This window comes from Tamandua tetradactyla, chromosome 9, assembly GCF_023851605.1.
Source record: "Tamandua tetradactyla isolate mTamTet1 chromosome 9, mTamTet1.pri, whole genome shotgun sequence".
In the NCBI taxonomy this organism is placed as follows: domain Eukaryota; kingdom Metazoa; phylum Chordata; class Mammalia; order Pilosa; family Myrmecophagidae; genus Tamandua; species Tamandua tetradactyla.
Genome location: NC_135335.1, coordinates 102,104,701 through 102,124,494, shown reverse-complemented (window position 1 = coordinate 102,124,494; position 19,794 = coordinate 102,104,701). Strand labels below are relative to the sequence as shown.

General features: G+C 36.5%; 1 protein-coding gene across 12 annotated transcripts in view; it reads left to right on the top strand.

Annotated features, from left to right (window-relative positions):
* Positions 1–19,794, top strand: part of SLC38A9 (solute carrier family 38 member 9) — a 143,746-nt gene that overhangs the window by 35,716 nt on the left and 88,236 nt on the right. For 2 of the 12 annotated variants that reach the window (XM_077117167.1, XM_077117166.1), the window contains exon 1: positions 14,687–15,320. The exons of 8 other annotated variants lie outside the window; for them this stretch is intronic. In XM_077117167.1, the coding sequence (XP_076973282.1) occupies positions 15,313–15,320 (8 nt within the window). In that variant the 5' untranslated portion in view covers positions 14,687–15,312. 2 more of the 12 variants (XM_077117169.1, XM_077117170.1) reach the window with 2 other exon arrangements.

Here is a 19,794-nt window from a genome sequence, read left to right as displayed (position 1 = left end):
ATTGGCATTCTAGTGGTGTCAGATAATATCTCATTGTGATTATGATTTGCATTTTTGTAATCTCCAGGGAAGTTTAGCATCTTTTCATGTACATTTTAGCCATTTTTATTTTCTCTTCTGAGAAGTGTCTGTTCATGTCTTTCGTCCATTTTTAAATTGGGTTGTGTATCTTTTGTTGTTGAATGAAGAGTCTCTTGATATATTCTGTATACTAAACCCTTATCTGATATGTGGATTCCAAATATTGTCTCCCATTGAGTAGCTTGCATTTTTACTTTCCTGACAAAGTTCTTTGCTGCACAAAAGCATTTAATTTTGAGGTAATCACATTTCTCTATTTCTTTTTTCAATTCTCATGTGAATTCCCTCTGCCTGTTATAGATTTCTAACTTCATTCTATTATGATATGAGAAAGTGTTTTGTATGATTTCAGTCATTTTTAATTTATTGAGACTTGCTTTGTGACCCAGCATATGATCTATCTTTGAGAATGGTCCATGAGCACGTCAGAAAAATGTGTATCCTGCTGTTGTGGGGTGTAATGATCTGTAAGTGTCTAGTAAGTCTAGTTCATTTATTATTCAAAATCTGTTTCCTTATTGGTCCTCTGTCTAGATTTTCTATCCATTGATCAGAGTAAGGAATTTAAGTCTCCAATGATTAAGATAGAGATGTCTACTTCTTCTTTCAGTATTGTCTGTGTTTGCCTCATGTATCTGGCTCGGTGCATAAATATTTATGATTGTTATAATTGTTCCTTTCATTAATACATAGTATCCTTCTTTATCTCTTTTAATTGTTTTTACATTTGTTTTTTAAATTAAAACAATGTTTTAATGTTTTAAAAATTAAAACATTTTAATTGTTTTACATTTGAAATCTGATTTGTTGGATATTAGATTAGTATAGCTATTCCTGCTTTTTTCTGTTTTTATTTGTTTTACATTTGAAATCTAATTTGTTGGATATTAGATTAGTATAGCTATTCCTGCTTTTTTCTGATTGTTGTTTGCATGAAATATCTTTTCTCAACCTTTCACTTTCAACCTATTTTTGTCCTTGGGTCAAAAGTGAGTCTCCTGTAGACAGCATATCCTGTTTTTTAATCCATTCTGCCAGTCTGTAACTTTTAATTGGGGAGTATAAGCCAAAACGTTTAATGTTATTGCTGTAAAGGCAGTGCTTGTATCATTTTTTTGTCTTTTGGATTTCATATGTCATATCTAATGTTTTTTACCTTTACTGAGAGTCTTCATTTCTATACTCTTCTTCAGACCTCTCTCCCCTGTCTTTTCCTATTTGCCTGTAGTGCTCCCCTTAGTATTTCTTGTAGAACCAGTCTCAAAGTATCTCAGAGATTGTCTGAAAATATTTTAATCTCTCCTTCATTATTTAAGGACAGTTTTACTGGGTATAGAATTCTTGGCTGGCAATTTTTCTCTTTTAGAATCTTAAATGTATCATACTACTGACTTCTTGACTCCATGTTTTCTGCTGAAAAACCACACATAGTTGTATTGAATTTCCCTTGTATATGATGGATTGCTTTTCTCTTGATGTTTTCAAAATTCTCTCATAGTCTTTGACTTTTGACAATCTGATTACTAAGTGTCTTGGAGTATGTCTATTTGGATCTATTCTGTTTGGGGTACGTTCTACTTTTTGGATCTATAATTTTATGTCTTTGTAAGAGATGGGAAATTTTCAGTGATAGTGTCCTCCTTTAGTCTTTCTGCCCCTTTTCCCCTGTCTTCTCCTGCTGGGACACGCACAACACGCACTTATATTCATGCACTTCGTGTTGTCATTCAGTTCCCTGAGACCCTGCTCATATTTTTCCATTCTTTCCCCTATAGTTTCTTTTGTGTGACAGGTTTCAGATGTCCAGTCCTCTTGTTTACTAAACCTTTCTTCTACCTCTTCAAATCTATTGTTGTAGGTTTTCATTGTTTTTTTTTAATCTCTTCTTTTCGTGCCTTTCATTCCTGTAAGTTCTGCAATTTATTTTTTCAAACTTTCAAGTTCTTCTTTTTGTTCTCCCGGTGTCTTCTTTATATCCTCCCTCAACTCAATGATTTGATTTTTTTATGAGGTTCTGTATGTCTGTTTGAACATCCTGAATTAGTTATTTCAACTCCTGTATCATTTGAACTGTTGGTTTGTTCTTTTGATAGGCCATATCTTTTATTTTCCTAGTATGACTTGTTTTTTTTGTTGGCATCTAGGCATTTGATTTCCTTAATTAGCTTATTCTGGAAGTTGTTTTCACTCTTTTACCTAGGGTTTTCTTCATGGATGGCTTTGTTCTTTATTTGTTCTTTGGCATTCAGTTCCACTTAATCTAGACTTCTAGTATAGGTTCTGTTTAACTGATCAGAATTTTTCAGTTCTTGTTTTCTGTTTCTTTACCTATCTATGTGGAGCCTTTTTTTTTTTTGAAGAGGGTTTCCTCAGATATGATCAACCCCAGTGTTCTCGTTTGCTAGCTGCTGGAATGCAACACACCAGAGACTGATTGGCTTTTAATAAAAGGGGATTTATTTTGTTAGTTCTTCAGAGGAAAGGCAGCTAGCTTTCCACTGAGGTTCTTTCCTACGTGGGAAGGCACAGGATGGTCTCTGCTGGCCTTCTCTCCAGGTCCCTGGGTTCCAACAACTTTCCCTGGGGTGACTTCTTTCTGCATCGCCAAAGGCCTGGGCTGAGCTGCGAGTGCCGAGATGAGGAATGCGGAGCTACTAGGCTGTGCTACATTGCGTTCTCTCATTTAAGCACCAGCCAATTAAGTCAAACGTCCTTCATTGCAGCAGGCCCACCTTCTAGCTGACTGCAGATGTAAATCAGCAACAGGTGAGGTTCACGTACCATTGGCTCATGTCTGCAGCAACAGAACTTAGCACGTTCACCTGGCCAAGTTGACAACTGAATCTAACTATCACACCCAGTCACATTTTCCCAGACCAGACTGGCCCATGACCAAGAAAGAAAGAACATCAGTTTTTCCTCAGGGTGAGACCCAGCAGGTTTTCAGACTTTCCTATGAATCCTCTAGACTGTGCTTTCCCTGTCCTTCCCAGCATGTGGCATTTGTCTGTCCACAGCTTCTGTGCTAGTTTGAAAGGATGTATGCCCCCTAGAAAAGCCATGTTTTAATCAAAATCCCATTTCATAAAGGTAGAATAATCCCTATTCAATACTGTATGTTTGAAACTGTAATCAGATCATCTCCCTGGATGATGTGATTTAGTCAAGAGTGGTTGTTAAGCTGGATTAGGTGGTGACATGTCTCCACCCATTTGGTTGGGTCTTGGTTGGTTTACTGGAGTCCTATAAAAGAGGAAACATTTTGGAGAATGGGAGATTCAGAGAGAGCAGAGCAGAACAACATAGCCACAAGAAGCAGAGTCCACCAGCCAGTGACCTTTGGAGATGAAGAAGGAAAACGCCTCCCAGGGAGCTTCATGAAACAGGAAGCCAGAGGAGAAGCTAGCAGATGACGCCCTGTTCACCATGTGCCCTTCCAGATGAGAGAGGAACCCTGATTGTGTTCGCCATGTCCCTTTCCAGATGAGAGAGGAACTCTGACTGTGTTCGCCATGTGCTTTCTCACTTGAGAGAGTAACCCTGAACTTCATCAGTCTTCCTGAACCAACATATCTTTTCCTGAATGCCTTTGATTGGACATTTCTATAGACTTGTTTTAATTGAGACATTTTCTTGGCCTTAGAGCTGTAAACTAGCAAACTAGAACAGCTTGCCACCAGCTTAAAGTGACGCAGTGCCTTTAATTTCAGGTGACTATCTGTGCCAGGGGCATGGTTGAGACAGAGGTGACGAGGTAGGATGGCTTTGATTGCTTCTGTTTTCCAGTCCCAAGGCCTGAATTCCTTGAAGGAGGGATTCCATTTGAGCTGGGCCCCCCCCCACCTTTCTCTTGGGGAAGATACACCCTTTAGGGAATTAACCCCTTTCACCTGACTAATTACTTTGCCTCTTAGACAAGCTTTAATTCTGACCTTGGCTGGGGCCATGTTGGAGCCTGAGAGGCTTCCAGTTCTATTTAATGAGCTATTAAGAAGTAAAAAGAAAAGCAAAAAAGCTTCTCAAAGCTGGACCCCCAGTCTTCAAGTTTGTCAATCAAGAGCTTGAGTTGGTACATGACTCCATGTATCTCTAGGCTCTATGTGCCCCCTTTTCTTGTTGTCCAGCCCTTTTCCAGTATTTTGTGCTGTCCAACTGAAAAAGCCTCTTTTTTAAAAAAAATTCCATCAGCCCCACCCCCTCCCTGCAGGGGCAAAGTTCCTTTATTGCTTATTCCCAGTTTATCTGTGCTGGTGGCCTGTTTTCTGTAGTCAGAATTTGTTAATCGGTTCGGCAGTTGGAACTTGGTTGAGCTAAGCCCTTGCTACTAGTACTAGTAGCTACTAGAGTGTCATGCATTTGTTATAATTAATGAAAGAACATTCTGAATACTTGCATTATTAACCGCAGTCCATCATCCACAGCAGGGTTCACTGTGTTATACGATACAATGTTTTATCTTTTATACTAGTAGTAACCTGAATAAAAATTCTTTACAAATTAAGCATCAACCTCCCATTCTCTACCAAAAATCTATCCCCTGATAACCTGTATTATAGATTATAACTCGATTTTACTTATTATGATTAGATTTCAGTGAGATCATGCAATATTTGTCCTTTTGTGCCTGACTTATTTCACTCAACATAATATCTTTGGGCTTCATCCATGTCGTTGCATGCATCAGGACTTCATTCCTTTTTATGGCTGAGTATTCCATCATATGTGTATACAATTTTTTGTTTATCCGTTCATTGGCTGATGGACACTTGGGTTACTTCTATCTTTTGGTAATTGTGAATAATGCCACTATGAACTTTGGTGTGCAAATATCTGTTTGAAACCTCTGCTTTCAATTTTCCTGTGTCTATACCTAACAGCGGGATTGCTGGGTCATGTGATAATTCCATACTTGGCTTCCTGAGGAACCATCAAACTGTCTTCCACGGATGCTGCACTGTTTTGCATTCCCACCAGCAATAAATGAGTGTTCCTATTTCTTCACATCCTCTCCAACACTTGTAATTTTCTGTTTTTTTTTTTTATAGTTGTCCTTCTATTGGATGTGAAGTGATATTTCTTTGTGGTTTTGATTTGCATTTCCCTAATAGTTAGTGATGCTGAGCATCTGTTAACGTGCTTTTTAGCCATTTGTATATCCTCTTTGGAGAAATGTCTGTTCAAGTCTTCTGCCCTTTTTTAAATTAAAAAAAAATTTTTTTACATGGGCAGGCACCATGAATCGAGCCCAGGTCTCTAGCATGGCAGGCAAGAATTCTGCCACTGAGTCACCATCACACCACCCTCTTCTGCCTATTTTTAAATTCCGTTGTTTGTCTGTTTATTGTTTGTTGCATTCTAAGATATCTTTTATATTCTGGATATTATACCCTTATCAGATAGGTTGTTTCCAAATACATCTCCCACTGAGTAGGTTTTCTTTTAACTTTTTGACAAAAGTTTTTAATTTTGAGGAGATCCCATTCATCTATTTTTTCTTTTGTTGCTTGTGCTTTGAGTGTAAAGTCCAAGAAATTATTGCCTAATACAAGATCCTGAAGGTGCTTCCTTACTTTTCTTGTAGGAGTTTTATACTCTAGGCTCTTGTATTTAGGTCTTTGATTCAGTTTTAGTTAATTTTTGTAAATTTTTTAGATAGAAGTCCTTTTTCTTCTGTATATGAACATACAGTTCTTCCAGCACCATTTGTTGAACAGACTATCCTTTCCCAATTGAGTGGACTTGACAGCCTTATCAAAAATCATTGACTGTATATGGTCTCACTAATATAAACTGTGATGAGCAAACTCTAAGAATTGAATTCAAGAGCATAGGTTGTCAGGGGATACAGAAACGGCAGAGATTGAGCAATTGGTGATTAAGGAGTACAGAATGTTCAATAAGGTTCATTGTAGAGGTACCTAGCATGTAAGATCTTACAGACATCATATCTATTCCTGAGTTTTAACTGTTATTTATAAATTCTGAGATGCTTTACTTTTTGTTTATAACTTGGTAGTTCCCTGGAATTTTGGGTATCTGTAACACCTGAGACTCAGAGTTAGAGTTCTGCAGCTCTGAAAGTCAACATTAAACAACATACTTACATGGAATCTAGAATAGGGAATGAGATCTTCTAATTCTGTAAAGGTTAAGGTAATACCTCTATACATTCCAATGTATTTTGGTTAAAAAAAATAAAAAATATGTATTTGCAAAGAACCCTTGAGGGACTGGGAAAAAGTGTAGAACTATTCAACTTCCCCACCTGGGAAATTCCTGATATACTCTCAAACATTAGGGATTCCCAGTTTAATAAGCCAAGCTCTCAATCTTGGGCTTGCTCTTATGAAACTTATTTCTGCAATGGTGAAGCTAAACCTGCTTATAATTAGCCTGAGTCACCCCCAGAGAACCTCTGTTTGTTCAGATGTAGCCCCTATCTCTAAGCCAACTCTACAAACTCACTACACTCCCTGACCCCCACGTAGGACGTGACTCCAGTGGTATAAGTCACTCTGGCAATGTGGGACATGACTTCTAGGGATGAGCCTGACCTTGGAATCATGGGATTGAGAATGCTTTCTTAATCAAAGGGAGAAGAGAAATGAAACAAAATAAAGTTTCAGTGGATAAGGGATTTCAAATAGAGTTAAGAAGGTATTCTGGAGGTAACTCTTCTGCAAGCTTCAGCCTGATATTGAAAACTGCATTTTTCAAGCTCCAACTAACAGTATTGCTGAAAACACTAATGAATACCCTGAGCTCTAAGACTCTATAAAAGGTTTTCTTAGTAAGTTTATTTTTTTCAGAAACTTAAGGTCTCCAGATTGTTCCTATAGCAGATAAGCCCTGAAACCCAGAGATACCAGTTTCTGCAAGAACATCGGCCAGTTTCATTCCTCTATCCTATAAGGTCGACAGCCCTATCCAGCATCAAGATGTTAAAATGGTCATTGCCCAGATATCCATGAAGAGTGAGAAAATGATCAATTGAGAAGGAGGGCGTGTAACTGAAATATTAGGATTTAATAAATGATTATGACTATTGGCTCATTATTTAGATATTTCTTTTAGTTTTTAGTGTATTAGAATAGCTAGAAGGAAATACTTGAAATTGTTAAACTGTAATCCTTGACCTTTGATGATTGTATAACTATATAGTTTTCTTAATGTGACCATGTGATTATAAAAAAATTGTGACTGACACTCCCTTTAGCCAGCATATGGATAGATGAGTAATAAAATAAAGGCAAAAAAAATAATAATGATGGGTGGGGTTAGGGGGTATGTGTTGTTTTAGGTTTTCTTTTTTATTTTTATTTCTTTTTAGGGGGAGTAATGAAAATTTTACAAAATTGCGGTGATGAATGTACAACTATATGATGATATAATCAATGGCTCACATTGATTGTACAATTTGGATAGATAATATAATTGAATATATCTCAATAAAATTGCATAAAAAATACATAGATCTAAAATTCATTAGCTTAATTCCTCACAGTGACTTTTAACCAAAGATTTGAGCTTTTCTACTTAGTGAATCTATCTGCTAGAAAGAAATAACTGGAAAGAATTTAATTATCAGGGAAATCTCTGATCATTTTCTACATGTGGAAACATTTTGTTTTGGATAGTGCTTTGGTTTGCTAATGCTGCCAGAATGCAATATACCAGAAGTATATTGGCTTTTATGACAGGGATTTAATAAGTTACAATTCTAAGGCCTTCAAAATGTCCAAATTAAGGCATCAACAAGGGATCCCTTCACTCAAGAAAGGCTAATTGAATCCGGGGGTTTCTCTGTCACATGGGAAGGCACATGGCGATGTCTACTGGCTCTTCTCTCCTGAGTTGGTTTTAAAATGGCTCTCTTAGCTCCTCCTTTCTTAATATCTCCTGGGGCGTTCTGTCTAAATCTCCAAATGTCTGTGTCCTCTCTAAAATGCCCCTCTCTTAAAGGACCCCAATAAGCGAGTAAGACCCAACTTGAATAGGCGGGATCATAGCTCCAAGGAAACAACCTAATCAAAAGGTCCCACCCAAATAGATCTGGCCCTATAAGATTGGATTAGGAGAATATAGCTTTCCTTCAGTACATAATGATTTCAAACCAGCACAGATACTATATCATTTTTTGTATCCTAAGTGTTCATATTTTTTTAAGAAACCATTATTTGTAAACCAAATTTTAATTTTGAATGCGAACATGTCAGATAATTATGAAGATTATTATAAGTTCTAATTTTTATAATCACCTATAAAATGTTCTCTTTATATTTCTGTTTATATGTAAACTTTGTATTGATTCAGTTAAATATTTGAATTGATTTTAGAAACAGTAAAATGAAAGGTACATCTGATTCTGAATCTTATTTATACATTAGTACTAGTTCCCTGGGTAACTGTGTTTCATATGCAGAGGTTCAGGAATGGTGGATGAAGAGTTTTCCTATATAAATAAAGTATTCAACTGTGTGCAATGATTGTAAAATTAATAATATATTACAGCCCTTTCATGAATGCTTTACCATTGTTCATAGTGTCTTTTACAAAACACCTTTCTTGTATCCATATACCTCAGATACTGCTGTGAATATTTACTGTGATACTTATTTCAACCAAAATGTTATTCCAATTAAATATTTATTCTTCAAAAGGAATGTATTATGTTTATAACCCACAAATGCATTATTATTCTATGCTTCGTATTTCAAAGGTGTTAAATATGGAATTTTTTGTGGAATACTTTTATTTTATTATGCTTTAAATACACATACTAGAGAGAAAAAAATCAATTGGCCATAGATGTGAAGATCTATATCTGAACTCTCAGTTAAATTCCATTTCTTGATATATCTATCCTTGTGCCAGTACTATGCTGTTTTGACCATAGTTGTGTAATATACTTTAATATCAGGAAGTGTGAGTCCTCCAACTCTTTTACAAGATGTTTTTGGCTAATCAGGGCCCTTTACCCTTTCAAATAAATTTAATAGGGTGCCCAGGTGGTTCAGTTGTAGAATGCTCGCCTTCCATGTGGGAGACCCAGGTTTGATTCCCAGACCGTGCACACATCCGCCCCCTAAAAATAATACCATATGTATTTGATAATTGGCTTTTCCATTTCTGCAAAGTCAGCTACTGGCATTTTGATTGGGATTGAGTTGAATCTGTAAACCATTTGGGGTAGAATTGACATCTTAATATTTAGTCTTCCAATCCATGACAGGATCTCCTTCCATTTATTTAGCCCTTTGATTTCTTTTAGCCATGTTTTATAGTCTTCTGTGTACAAGTCATTCACATCCTTGGTTTAATTTATTCCTAGATACTTGATTCTCTTAGTTACTATTGTAAGTGGAACTTTTTTCTTAATTTCCTCCTCATATTGCTTATTACCAGTATATAGAAACCCTACTGATTTTTGCATGTTGCTTTTGTACCCTGCCACTTTGCTGAATTTGTTTATTAGATCTAGTAACTTTGTTTTAGATTTTTCAGGAATTTCTATATAAAGGATTTTGTCATCTGCAAATACTGAAAAATTTATTTTTTCCTTTCCAATTTGAATGCCTTTTATTTCTTTTTCTTGCCTAACTGCTTTAGCTAGAACTTTTAGTACAATGTTGAATAATAGTGATGACAGAGAGCATCCTTGTCCCCTGATCTTAGAGGGAATACTTTCAGTCTCTCTCCATTGAGTATCATGCTGGCTATTGGTTTTTTGTATATGCCCTTTATCATATTGAGGAAGTTACCTTTGGTAACTTTTGAAGTGTTTTTATCAGAAAAGGATGTTGAATTTTGTCAAATGGTTTTCAGCATCAATTGAGATGATCGTGTGATTTTTCCCTTTCAGTTTGCTAATGTGCTGTATTACATGATTGATTTTCTTGTGTTGAGCCATCCTTGCATAACTGGTATAAACCCCACTTGGTCATGATGTATAATTCTTTTAATGTGTCTTTGGATTCAATCTGCTAGTATTTTATTAAGAATTTTTGCATCTGTGTTCAATAAGGAGATTGGTCTATAGTTTTCCTTTCTTGTAGCATCTTTATCTGGTTTTCTATTAGAGTGATATTGGCTTCATAAAATGAGTTAGGTAGCATTCCTTTTTCCTCAAATTTTTTAGAAGAGTTTGAGCAGGATTGGTATTAGTTCTTTTTGGAATGTTTGATAATATTCCCCTGTGAAGCTGTCTGGTCCTTGGCTCTTTGTGGGAAGATTTTTTATGATTGACTGAATCTCTTATATTTGGTTTGTTGAGATCTTCTATTTCTTCTCAAGTCAGTATAGATAGTCTGTGTGTTTCTTTGAATTCACCCATTTCATCTAAGTTGTCTAGTTTGTTGACATATAGTTGGTCTTAGTATTCTCTTATGATATTTAAAATTTCTTCATGAGCTGTGGTAACGACCCCCCTCTCACTTCTGATTTTGTTTGTGTCCTCTCTTTTTTTTTTCTTTGTTTGTCCAGCTATTTTATTCACTTTCCATCAATTTTATTCATTTTCTCAAAGAACCAACTTTTGGTTTTCTCAATTCTTTCAACTGTTTTATTGTTCCCTAATTTATTTCTGCTTTATTCTTTGGTCTTGCTCTTCTTTTATTTGCTTTGGGGTTTGCTGTTCTTTCTCTGAATTCTCCAGGTGAACAGTTAAGTACTCAAGTTTTGCTCATTCTTGTTTTTTAATATAATCATTTAATGCATTTAATTTGCCTCTTGGCACTCCCTCTGCCATATCCCGTAAGTTTTTTTTTTTTTTTTAGCATGGGCAGGCACTGGGAATCGAACCCGGGTCCTCTGGCATGGCAGGCAAGCATTCTTGCCTGCTGAGCCACTGTGGCCTGCCCTATCCCGTAAGTTTTGATACATTGTATTCTCATTTTCATTCATCTCCACATATTTACCAACTTCCCTAATGATTTCTTCCTTGACTCACTGAATATTTAATAAAGTATGTTGTTTAATCTCCATATATTTGTGAAAGAACCGGTTGTTTGGTGATTATTAATTTCCAGCTTCATTTCATTGTGGTCAGAGAAAGTGCTTTGGATAATTTCAATCTTGTTAAATTTATAAAGACTCAGGTTTGTGTCCCTGTATATGATCTATCGTGGAAAATGTTCAACATGCACTAGAAAAGAATGTGTATCCTGGTGTTCTGGGGTATAACGATATGTATGTCTGTTAGGTCTAATTCATTTATCCCTTTGTTTAGGTTCTCTGTTTCCTTATTGATCCTCTGTCTGGTTGTTCTGTATATAGTGGAGAGTGGTATATTGAAGTCTTCTACTATTAATGTTGAAACGTCTTTTGCTCCCTTCAGTTTGGCCAATGTTTGCCTCACGTACTTTGAAGCTCCTTAATTGGGAGTGTAAACATTTATGATTGTTATTTCCTTTTGGTGACTTGTCCCTTTTATTAATATGTAGTATCCTTTCTTGTCTCTTATGGTGTCTTATCATTTATAGTCTATTTTATCTGATATTAATATAGCTATTCCTGCTTTCTTTTGGTTACAGCTTGCATAGGACATCTTTTTTCCATACTTTCACTTTCAATCTAACTGTGTCCTTGAGTCCAAGATGTGTCTTTTATAAACACCATATTGATGCTTATATTTTTAATAAGTTCTGCCAGTCTGTATCTTTTAATTGAAGAGTTTAGTCCATGAGTGTTCAAAGTAATTACTGTAAAAGCAGTTTTGACTCTACCATCTTATCCTTTAATTTTTATTTGTCAGATTTCTATATTATTTTGCTTTTTTTTTTTTTTGTCTTTTTATCCATTAATTTACCATTACTGGTATTCATGAGTATTGTGCCCTCTTCCAGACCTCCTGCTCCTGTGTTTTGTTTTGTTTTTTAATCAGCTGGCAGGGCTCCCTTAAGTATTTTTTGTAGGGCTGGTCTCTTGTTGACTAGTTCTCTCAATCTTTGTTTGTCTTTGGACATTTTAATCTCTCCCTCAATAATTTTTTTAATATTTTAAAGAAAAGCTTTTCTTTTTATTTAATTAATTTATTTTTTATTTATGAAACATAACCACATACAGACATCAACATTCTTGCCATATGATCATTCCATTCTTGTTATATAGTCAGTAACTCACAATATCATCACATAGTTGTATATTCATCATCTTGATCATTTCTTAGAACATTTGCATCAATTCAGAAAAAGAAAGCAGAAAAAAATTCATACATGCCTTACCCCTTACCCTTCCCTTTCATTAATCACTAGCATTTCAATCTACTAAATTTATTTTAACATTTGTTCCCCCTATTATTTATTTATTTTTAATCCATATGTTTTACTTGTCTGTAGATAAGGTAGATAAAAGGTCTCCGTCAATTTTGAAAGATAACTTGGTTGGATAAAAAATTTTTGGCTAAAAGCCTTTCTTGCTCAAGATCTTAAATATATCGTACCTTGCTTTGTTGCTTCCATGGTGCCTGTTGAGTAGTCCAAAGCCAGTCATATATATATTCCCTTGTATGTAGCAGATCGCTTTTCCCATGCTGCTTTCAGGACTTTCTGTTTCTCTTCAGCATTTGACAGTTTAATTAGTATGTGTCTTCGAGTAGGCTTATTCTTATATTCTATTTGGAGTTTTGGGGGCCTCTTTGATTTGCATATTTTTATCTTTTATAAGGGTTGGGACGTTTTCCCCAATTATATCTTCAACTAACTTTCCCAGCCCTTTATTCTTCTCTTCTCCCTCTGGGACGTAAGTGATTCTTGTATTGGTGTGCCTCTTCTTGTCTGTCATTTCCCTAGGATCCAGTTCCGTTTTTTCCATCTCTTGCCATTTGTTCTTTTGTGCACTCTAGTTCAACTGTTCTGTTCTCTAACTCACTTGTTCTTTCTTCTGCTTCTTCGAATCTGCTATGATACATATCTAGTATATTTCTAATTTGGATTACTGTATCTTTCATTTCTGTGAGATCTGCCATTTTTCTGTTTAATCTTTCGAATTCTTTATGCTCTTCTAATATTTTCCTAGTATCCTTTATTCCTTTATAAATATTCTTGAGTAGTTGTTCCATATTCTGTGTTCCCTCTAGAGTTTTGATTTCATCATTTGGCTGCACGATTTCTGCTTATATTATCACATACTTTGTGATTTTCTGTTGTGTCCAGGGCATTTAATTATCTTCAATAAGATACTTTGCAAGTTGCTTTCCTTCACTCGTCTAATGTTTTGTAATGATTTTGTGTTGATGGTTTCCTTTTGCTCTTGGTATGTCAGATATTCACTGCCAAGCCAAGGTCTGGATCTCATGTGGGGGATACAGTCCAACTTGATGTTTATTAAAAGCTAGGTCTGGGTACACAGGTACTTCAGTGGTAGAATGGCCACCTACCAGGCAGGAATCTGGGCTCAATTCCCAGTTCATGCACCCAAAAAGAGAAAAAATAATAATAATTTTAAAATACAAGAATATAATAAAAATATGAAAAAAAACAACAGCTCAACAACAAAACACACCTCAAGTTAGCCTACTTGCACTTACCCCTTCTCACCAGCAGGTGGCTATACCTAGGCATCTCCTCCCTTCAGGCTCCCTCCTCCCCAACTGCAGCAGCCACTAAGTTTTGCACTTATTGTTCCTCACCAGGATGTGGCACTCCTGAAGCTGTTCCTCCCTTAGGCCCACCCCTCCCCAGTTGCAGCAGTGGCTGGAAGACAGCTTGCACAGCGGCAGACTGACGGCTGATCTGAGCCCTCAGGACTGAGAAGCTGACCAGGAAGCTGCAGCACCTGGCCCCCAACCCTGCTGCCCCCCGCCCACCCCAGTGGATCTGTGACACACCATACCCACAGGGTAGGCTATTCGTGGCACCCTGCCAGGCAGTCACCCACAGTGCCTGGAGGCCTAGCCCCTGCCGTGGGTCTGTCTCCAGGCAACTCAACCCACACAGGGAGGTTTCCCCAGCCAGCAACTGGGGCATGCTGGAGCAGAGGGACAATCCATTCCCTCCCATCTATACCACGCCACAGATTGGTTCTGGTGGGGATCACAGTTTATTGACCCACCCCACTGTCCCTGTCCCAATCCCCCTACCTCTCTCCTCCCCAAAATACCCTAGAGATCCAGTTTGTTTAGTCACACCTCCTGACTGCAGTCCTGCTCATTTTCTCCCAGTCTCCTATCTTATTCCATGTAACAGGACTGAACTTAGTCCACTCCACTCTGCCATCTTCCCACACGTCCATTTTCTTTAAATTTAATACATTGTTGTAATGTGATCCCCCCAAGTATGCCAGCAGCCAATTTCAAAGTTCTTATAGCCCAGAAATTTCACTGGTAAACATTAATTTACAATATGATATAATTTGTGTATAAGGTTTTTGATGCGTTTTTTTTTATGATAGCCAACGATTGAAAACTACCAAAATGTCTGTTCTTACAGGATTGTATAAATACATTATGGCACATCCATACAATGGAGTATTTTTTACCTATTAAAAAGAAGGAAATGAGTTTATTACATATTAACATGGAACAGCTCTTCAACTTATTTTGATAAGTGAAATAATGAAGTGGAAAGCAGTGTGTATTGTATACCACCGTTCAGGTAAAGGTAAATCAATAGATTATATGTAATAACAATATGTATAAACCAACTCTGAAGGAATAAATAGGAAACTATAATAGTGTTTGTCTCCTTAGAGAAACTAAGTGCTTGAGATGGAAATGTGTGGCAGACAGTTTTAGGTAAATACACATCAGCTATTCAACAACCTATTCCATGCCTATAGAATTCTAATTTTGATAAGGTTGCAGTGGGTCCCAATCCAAATGATAAAGGAGGATTAGTAATGCTATTTCCATTTTCCAGAGATTTAATGTTTTAGTCTTTCTTGCAGTTAGTGATGGCAATGTACAAGTTATCACTATCATTTTTAGTGGCTGTCAGAGATGATATTGAAATCAATCTTATAATTTTCACTTTTACATTTCAGCCCCATTGAATACAAGAACTGTAGTGAATGCTGATTGAATGTTCAGAGTTTTCTTGAAACCTTTAAATTCTATGATAAATAATTGACCACTATGACTAAAGAACATAGGTCATTAAGGTGAATTCCATTACAGTAAGTTGGTAGAAGTTCACACAGTTCTCTAAAAATTTAACTGTTTAGATTAAATGGAAATATACTTTCTATAATGACACTTATCAAAATGAGAGGGAATCAACTATTTACAATCATGGCATGACTAGGTAAGCATTTTTTAAGGAAGGCAAATATCTATAAGGACTTATTGAATATAGCTAGTTTGCTTGTGAAGTAATTTCTATGTTTAAGGAAGATAGAAAATTTGATGAGAAAAAGTATAAGTACCTTCTAACATTTTTTCCACTAAAATATGGAGTACATTTTATATACATAAATAAAACTCAGACACACTGAGAGAAAAAATATCTTCCATTAGAAGGACCATCTTAGGCCAGTTTCCAAAATTCGGTCATTTGTGGGTCACCTTATAACTTTCACATATCCCAGTGCCAGCTGTGTAACATTATAACTTAATATGCTTTTGAAACATGTTTACTTTTTTAAATTAGCGTTAATTTAGCCTTAAGTAAATGTTTGTAAAATGATGGGCTTGAAATGTTGTTTTAGATTTTTCTAAATATACATAGAAACAAATGCAAAGTAATTAAAATAACATTCAAACTTATGCTACCTAAAAGTATTCTGCACATCATCACACTTTGGCAAACTACGTTAAGTTGTCAGTATAAAAAACAGTATTTGATTCCTTTTGTTCCATTTAGCTTGTGGTTTTCTATCTTCTCCACTAGGTGGCAATAAAATCATATTTAAATGTAGAATTTTTAATAACTTCATTGGACTGAAAGGTACTGTGCTGGATCTGCATAGTATTTTGGTAAAAATGGGGTTCAATTTGACTTAGGTGGAAGAAGGAACTTATCATTATAAGGGAAGGATACCTGTCATAATTATTTGGATCCTTTGGGGAACTTTTTCAAACTGCACAGGCTCACCTCCACCTCCCCCAACAGTTTTTCTGTTGGTTTGGGGTGGAGTCAGGAATGTGGGTGGAGAAACAAAAAAGTCTAAAAGTCTGCTATGCTATGTTTGATATATTCCTTTGACAATCACTGGTCTAGGGAACTGATTTTTAGCTTTCCCCCAGCTTTTTGGTAACCAAATATAGAGCTGGTACTCCAGATTGCTTCGTATTCTGCTGCAGCCCTGGGATTAACCCTTTTGAGAATTGACTGTTCCAGTCAGCATGAAACCAAATTGTGAAATGGTTGATTTCTTTCTGAGGTCCTCCTTTTTCAGTCTTCCTCCACTTCTATTTCCTGTTCTTCCATTTTTCCCGAGACTTAGGGTTTTCATGACCCCCTTTGTATGCTCAGTGTTACCTTATTCACCACTATTTATTCTTACAGGGCTGTAGTTTCAGCTTGGTGTTATAATGGAAAACAATCTGATGTCAGAGACCTGATCTATTACTTTCCCTTAACTATTTGTATTTTAACATGGACAATCCTGATAATATAAAATCCTAACCTAAAAAGTTAGATTTTTCTAGTGGATAATATTTCAAGCGCTTCGATAAGCCAGTAGGGTAGAGGTGACTATTTGAAATAGGCAGCATTGCCAGTGTCTTAAACACACTGCACGTGCTCTGGTGCCTCTTTTACCAAGTCTGCTAGTCTGTGAATCTGTAAAGCGGCTTCTCTCTGTTCCACCTGTCACTAACTCTTTTTGGTACTTTGTGGTCTTAGAAGAAGAAAGAGAATCATAAAGGAGGCTTACTAAGACAAAGTGAGGAGTTTATCTATTACTGGGTAAGGGTAGATCCTGGTGATTGGAAGTGATTACCAACGCTTGGTAGTGTCATAGTTGGGGATTATACAGATGTATAACAAAAGAGAGAATAGAGGTTTTCCCAGGAGACTTGCTTTCTGCATTTGCATTAATTATATTTTGAGGAGTTGCCATCCATGTTAAGTAGGTGGGATTAGGGCCTTGACCATAAATTTATTAGTGGTGTGATGCTGATGGCCAACTTGCTAATTGAATTACTACTTTTATATCCTCCCCTCTCTCCTTTTCCTCTCCCCTCTCCTTTCTCCCCTAACTCTCCCTCTCTTCCTCCCTTCTCTCCTTTCTCTACCTACTTCTCTTACCTCTTTTCTCCCTACTTTTCACCATTATTTTTCCAATAGAACAGTCTGTTTTGCTAAATGTTAAAGGGGACAGTCTTGTCCTTGAAGTAAATAGACTTGCCTTAAATCTAAATAGGGTCTTTGTCGGAATGTGATTGTATTTCTAGTTCTAGCAGAATCCTTTTATTCTCTCAAGTTTTTTCTTCTCATATATTTTTCCTCTTCTTTTTTCCCAGATATTTTTATTTGCTTAATTGCTTTCTTGTATCCATTTCTGCTTGCCAGAGTGACTTCCATTCCTTTTCCTTGATTTGTCTGCTCTGATTGTGATAATTGTTTCCTTGCCTGAAAGCTAGTTGTGCTGAATCTTCTTCCCACCCATTCTGTCTCATTAACATTATTTGGTGAGGCTTGAAGAGAGAAAGTCAAGTTGGGTTTGACTGGGATTACAGTCAAGTCAAAAGTATGTTTTATAGAATAGAAAAAGTGTGAAGGGTTAGGCTAGCATTTTTCTCTGTCTATTCAATGTTACAGCATATACAAGTTTGTAGTCAAATTATATTTTGAGGAGTTGCCATCCATGTTAAGTACACTAGTAGATGTTAGTACATGTTAGTACACTAGTAGTACTATTTGTTAGACAAATAGTGTACATATACACTAGTAGAGTTAGTACTACTACATGTTAGTACAGTAGTAGAAAATAGTACAAAAGTAATGAAACAATTGCAAGTGTGTAACGAGATTTGAAACTTCTTTTAAAAAAGTTAAAATCAAATATTATTAAATTAATGGAGGCAGGTGAAATACAGGGATATTGTTAAAGCTCAATAGGTGACTGCAGCCCAATGATAAGAAATTTTATGTTGTAAAAATCACATATTGAGATTATTTACCTTGGCTTACCTGTTAGTTTTCAGTCTTATTCTGAAATTGTCCCCGAAAGTCTATTACATAGCTTTTCTATGGTCTTTTTAAAATTTCTTATTTCAATCCATCTTCAATTCTCTTTACACAGATATGGTTCCCAAAGTGTTTTAAAGTACTAGAACATGAATGAATGTTTCAACATCTCAAGTTAGGAAATGCATTCTATGTTTTAATAATGTAGGGAATTGTTTTGGTGTTATACTAATAAAAAGGACTGGCTCATCTGTAAGAACACCATACTCCATTATTTTTTCTACTTCGGTGGTTTGTAACATATTGTCATGTTAACTATCTCAATTAAGGTTATTTCTTGCTTTCTTTTATCATATACTAATAATTCTGACCTATTGTGGTAGTTAGGGTCAGGTGGCAACTTGGCCAGGTGAAGGTGCCTAGTTCTATTGCTGTGGACATGAGCCAATGGCATGTGAAGCTCATTTGTCACTTATATCCACAGTCAGCTAGGAGGTGCACCTGTTGCAGTGAATGATATTTGGTTTAATTGCTTAATGCTTAAATGAGAGAGCTCAATGTAGCACAGCCCAATCAACTCGACATACCTCATCTCAGCCCTTGCAGCTCAGCCCAGGCTTTTGGAGATGCTGAAAGGAATCACCCTGGGGAAAGTTGTTGGAACCCAGAGGCCTGGAGAGAAGTCCAGCAGAGATCGCCCTGTGCCTTCCCATGTAAGAAAGAACCTCAGTTGAAAGTTGGCTGCCTTTCCTCTGAAGAACAATACCTTAACTAAATAAATCCCCTTTTATTGAAAGCCAGTCTGTCTCTGGTGTGTTGCATTCTGTTAGCTTTGTAGACTAAAACAGATTTGGTGCCGGAGAAGTGGGGTCCTTTGCAAATACCAGACATGTTGAAACATTTTTTTTGATGGGTAAGGGGAAGATTTTGGAGGAATGCTTTATTTCTGAAGACTGGTTTTCTGGGTCTGGCTGCCAGGGATCCTGTTCCTTAGCTTGTAACATGGTAAGGCACATGATGGCCTCTCACTACTCCTCCAGGTTCCAACCAAAGCCCCTGATCTTGAGGCTTGCTCTTATGAAACTTATTTCTGTAGCAGAAAGTTAGAACGTACATAACCCATGTATCCCTAGAGCAGCGTCTCTCTGCTCCCTTTGGTTTTTTGTTTTTGTTTTTGTTTTTGTTTTTGGTCTGAATTTCATTCTACTTATAGAGGTCTCTGATCATGCATTTAAGACCCATCCTGATGGGTCTGGGCCATCCCTTAACTGAAGTAACCTCATCAAAAAGTCCTTCTTACAATGGATTCACACCCGCAGAAATGGTTTAAAATTAACAACATGTTTTTCTGGGGTATATACAGCTTCAAACCACCACATGTACCATTTTGATTCCCTTCTAATTTCCTTTTCTCTATATTCTTTGGTTATTTTCTCAGTTCTAACCTTTGTAATTATGATTAACATCTTAAACTGATAACATCCTGGTTTAGGTAGAATATACAAGCATTCTACTCTTATATATCTCCATCCTTCCCCCTTTATATTGTTTTGGCTCAAATTACATCTTTATACATTATATACCCATTAGCATAGATTTTAAATGTTATTTTGCACCTTTGCCTGTTACGTCATATGGGGGAGGC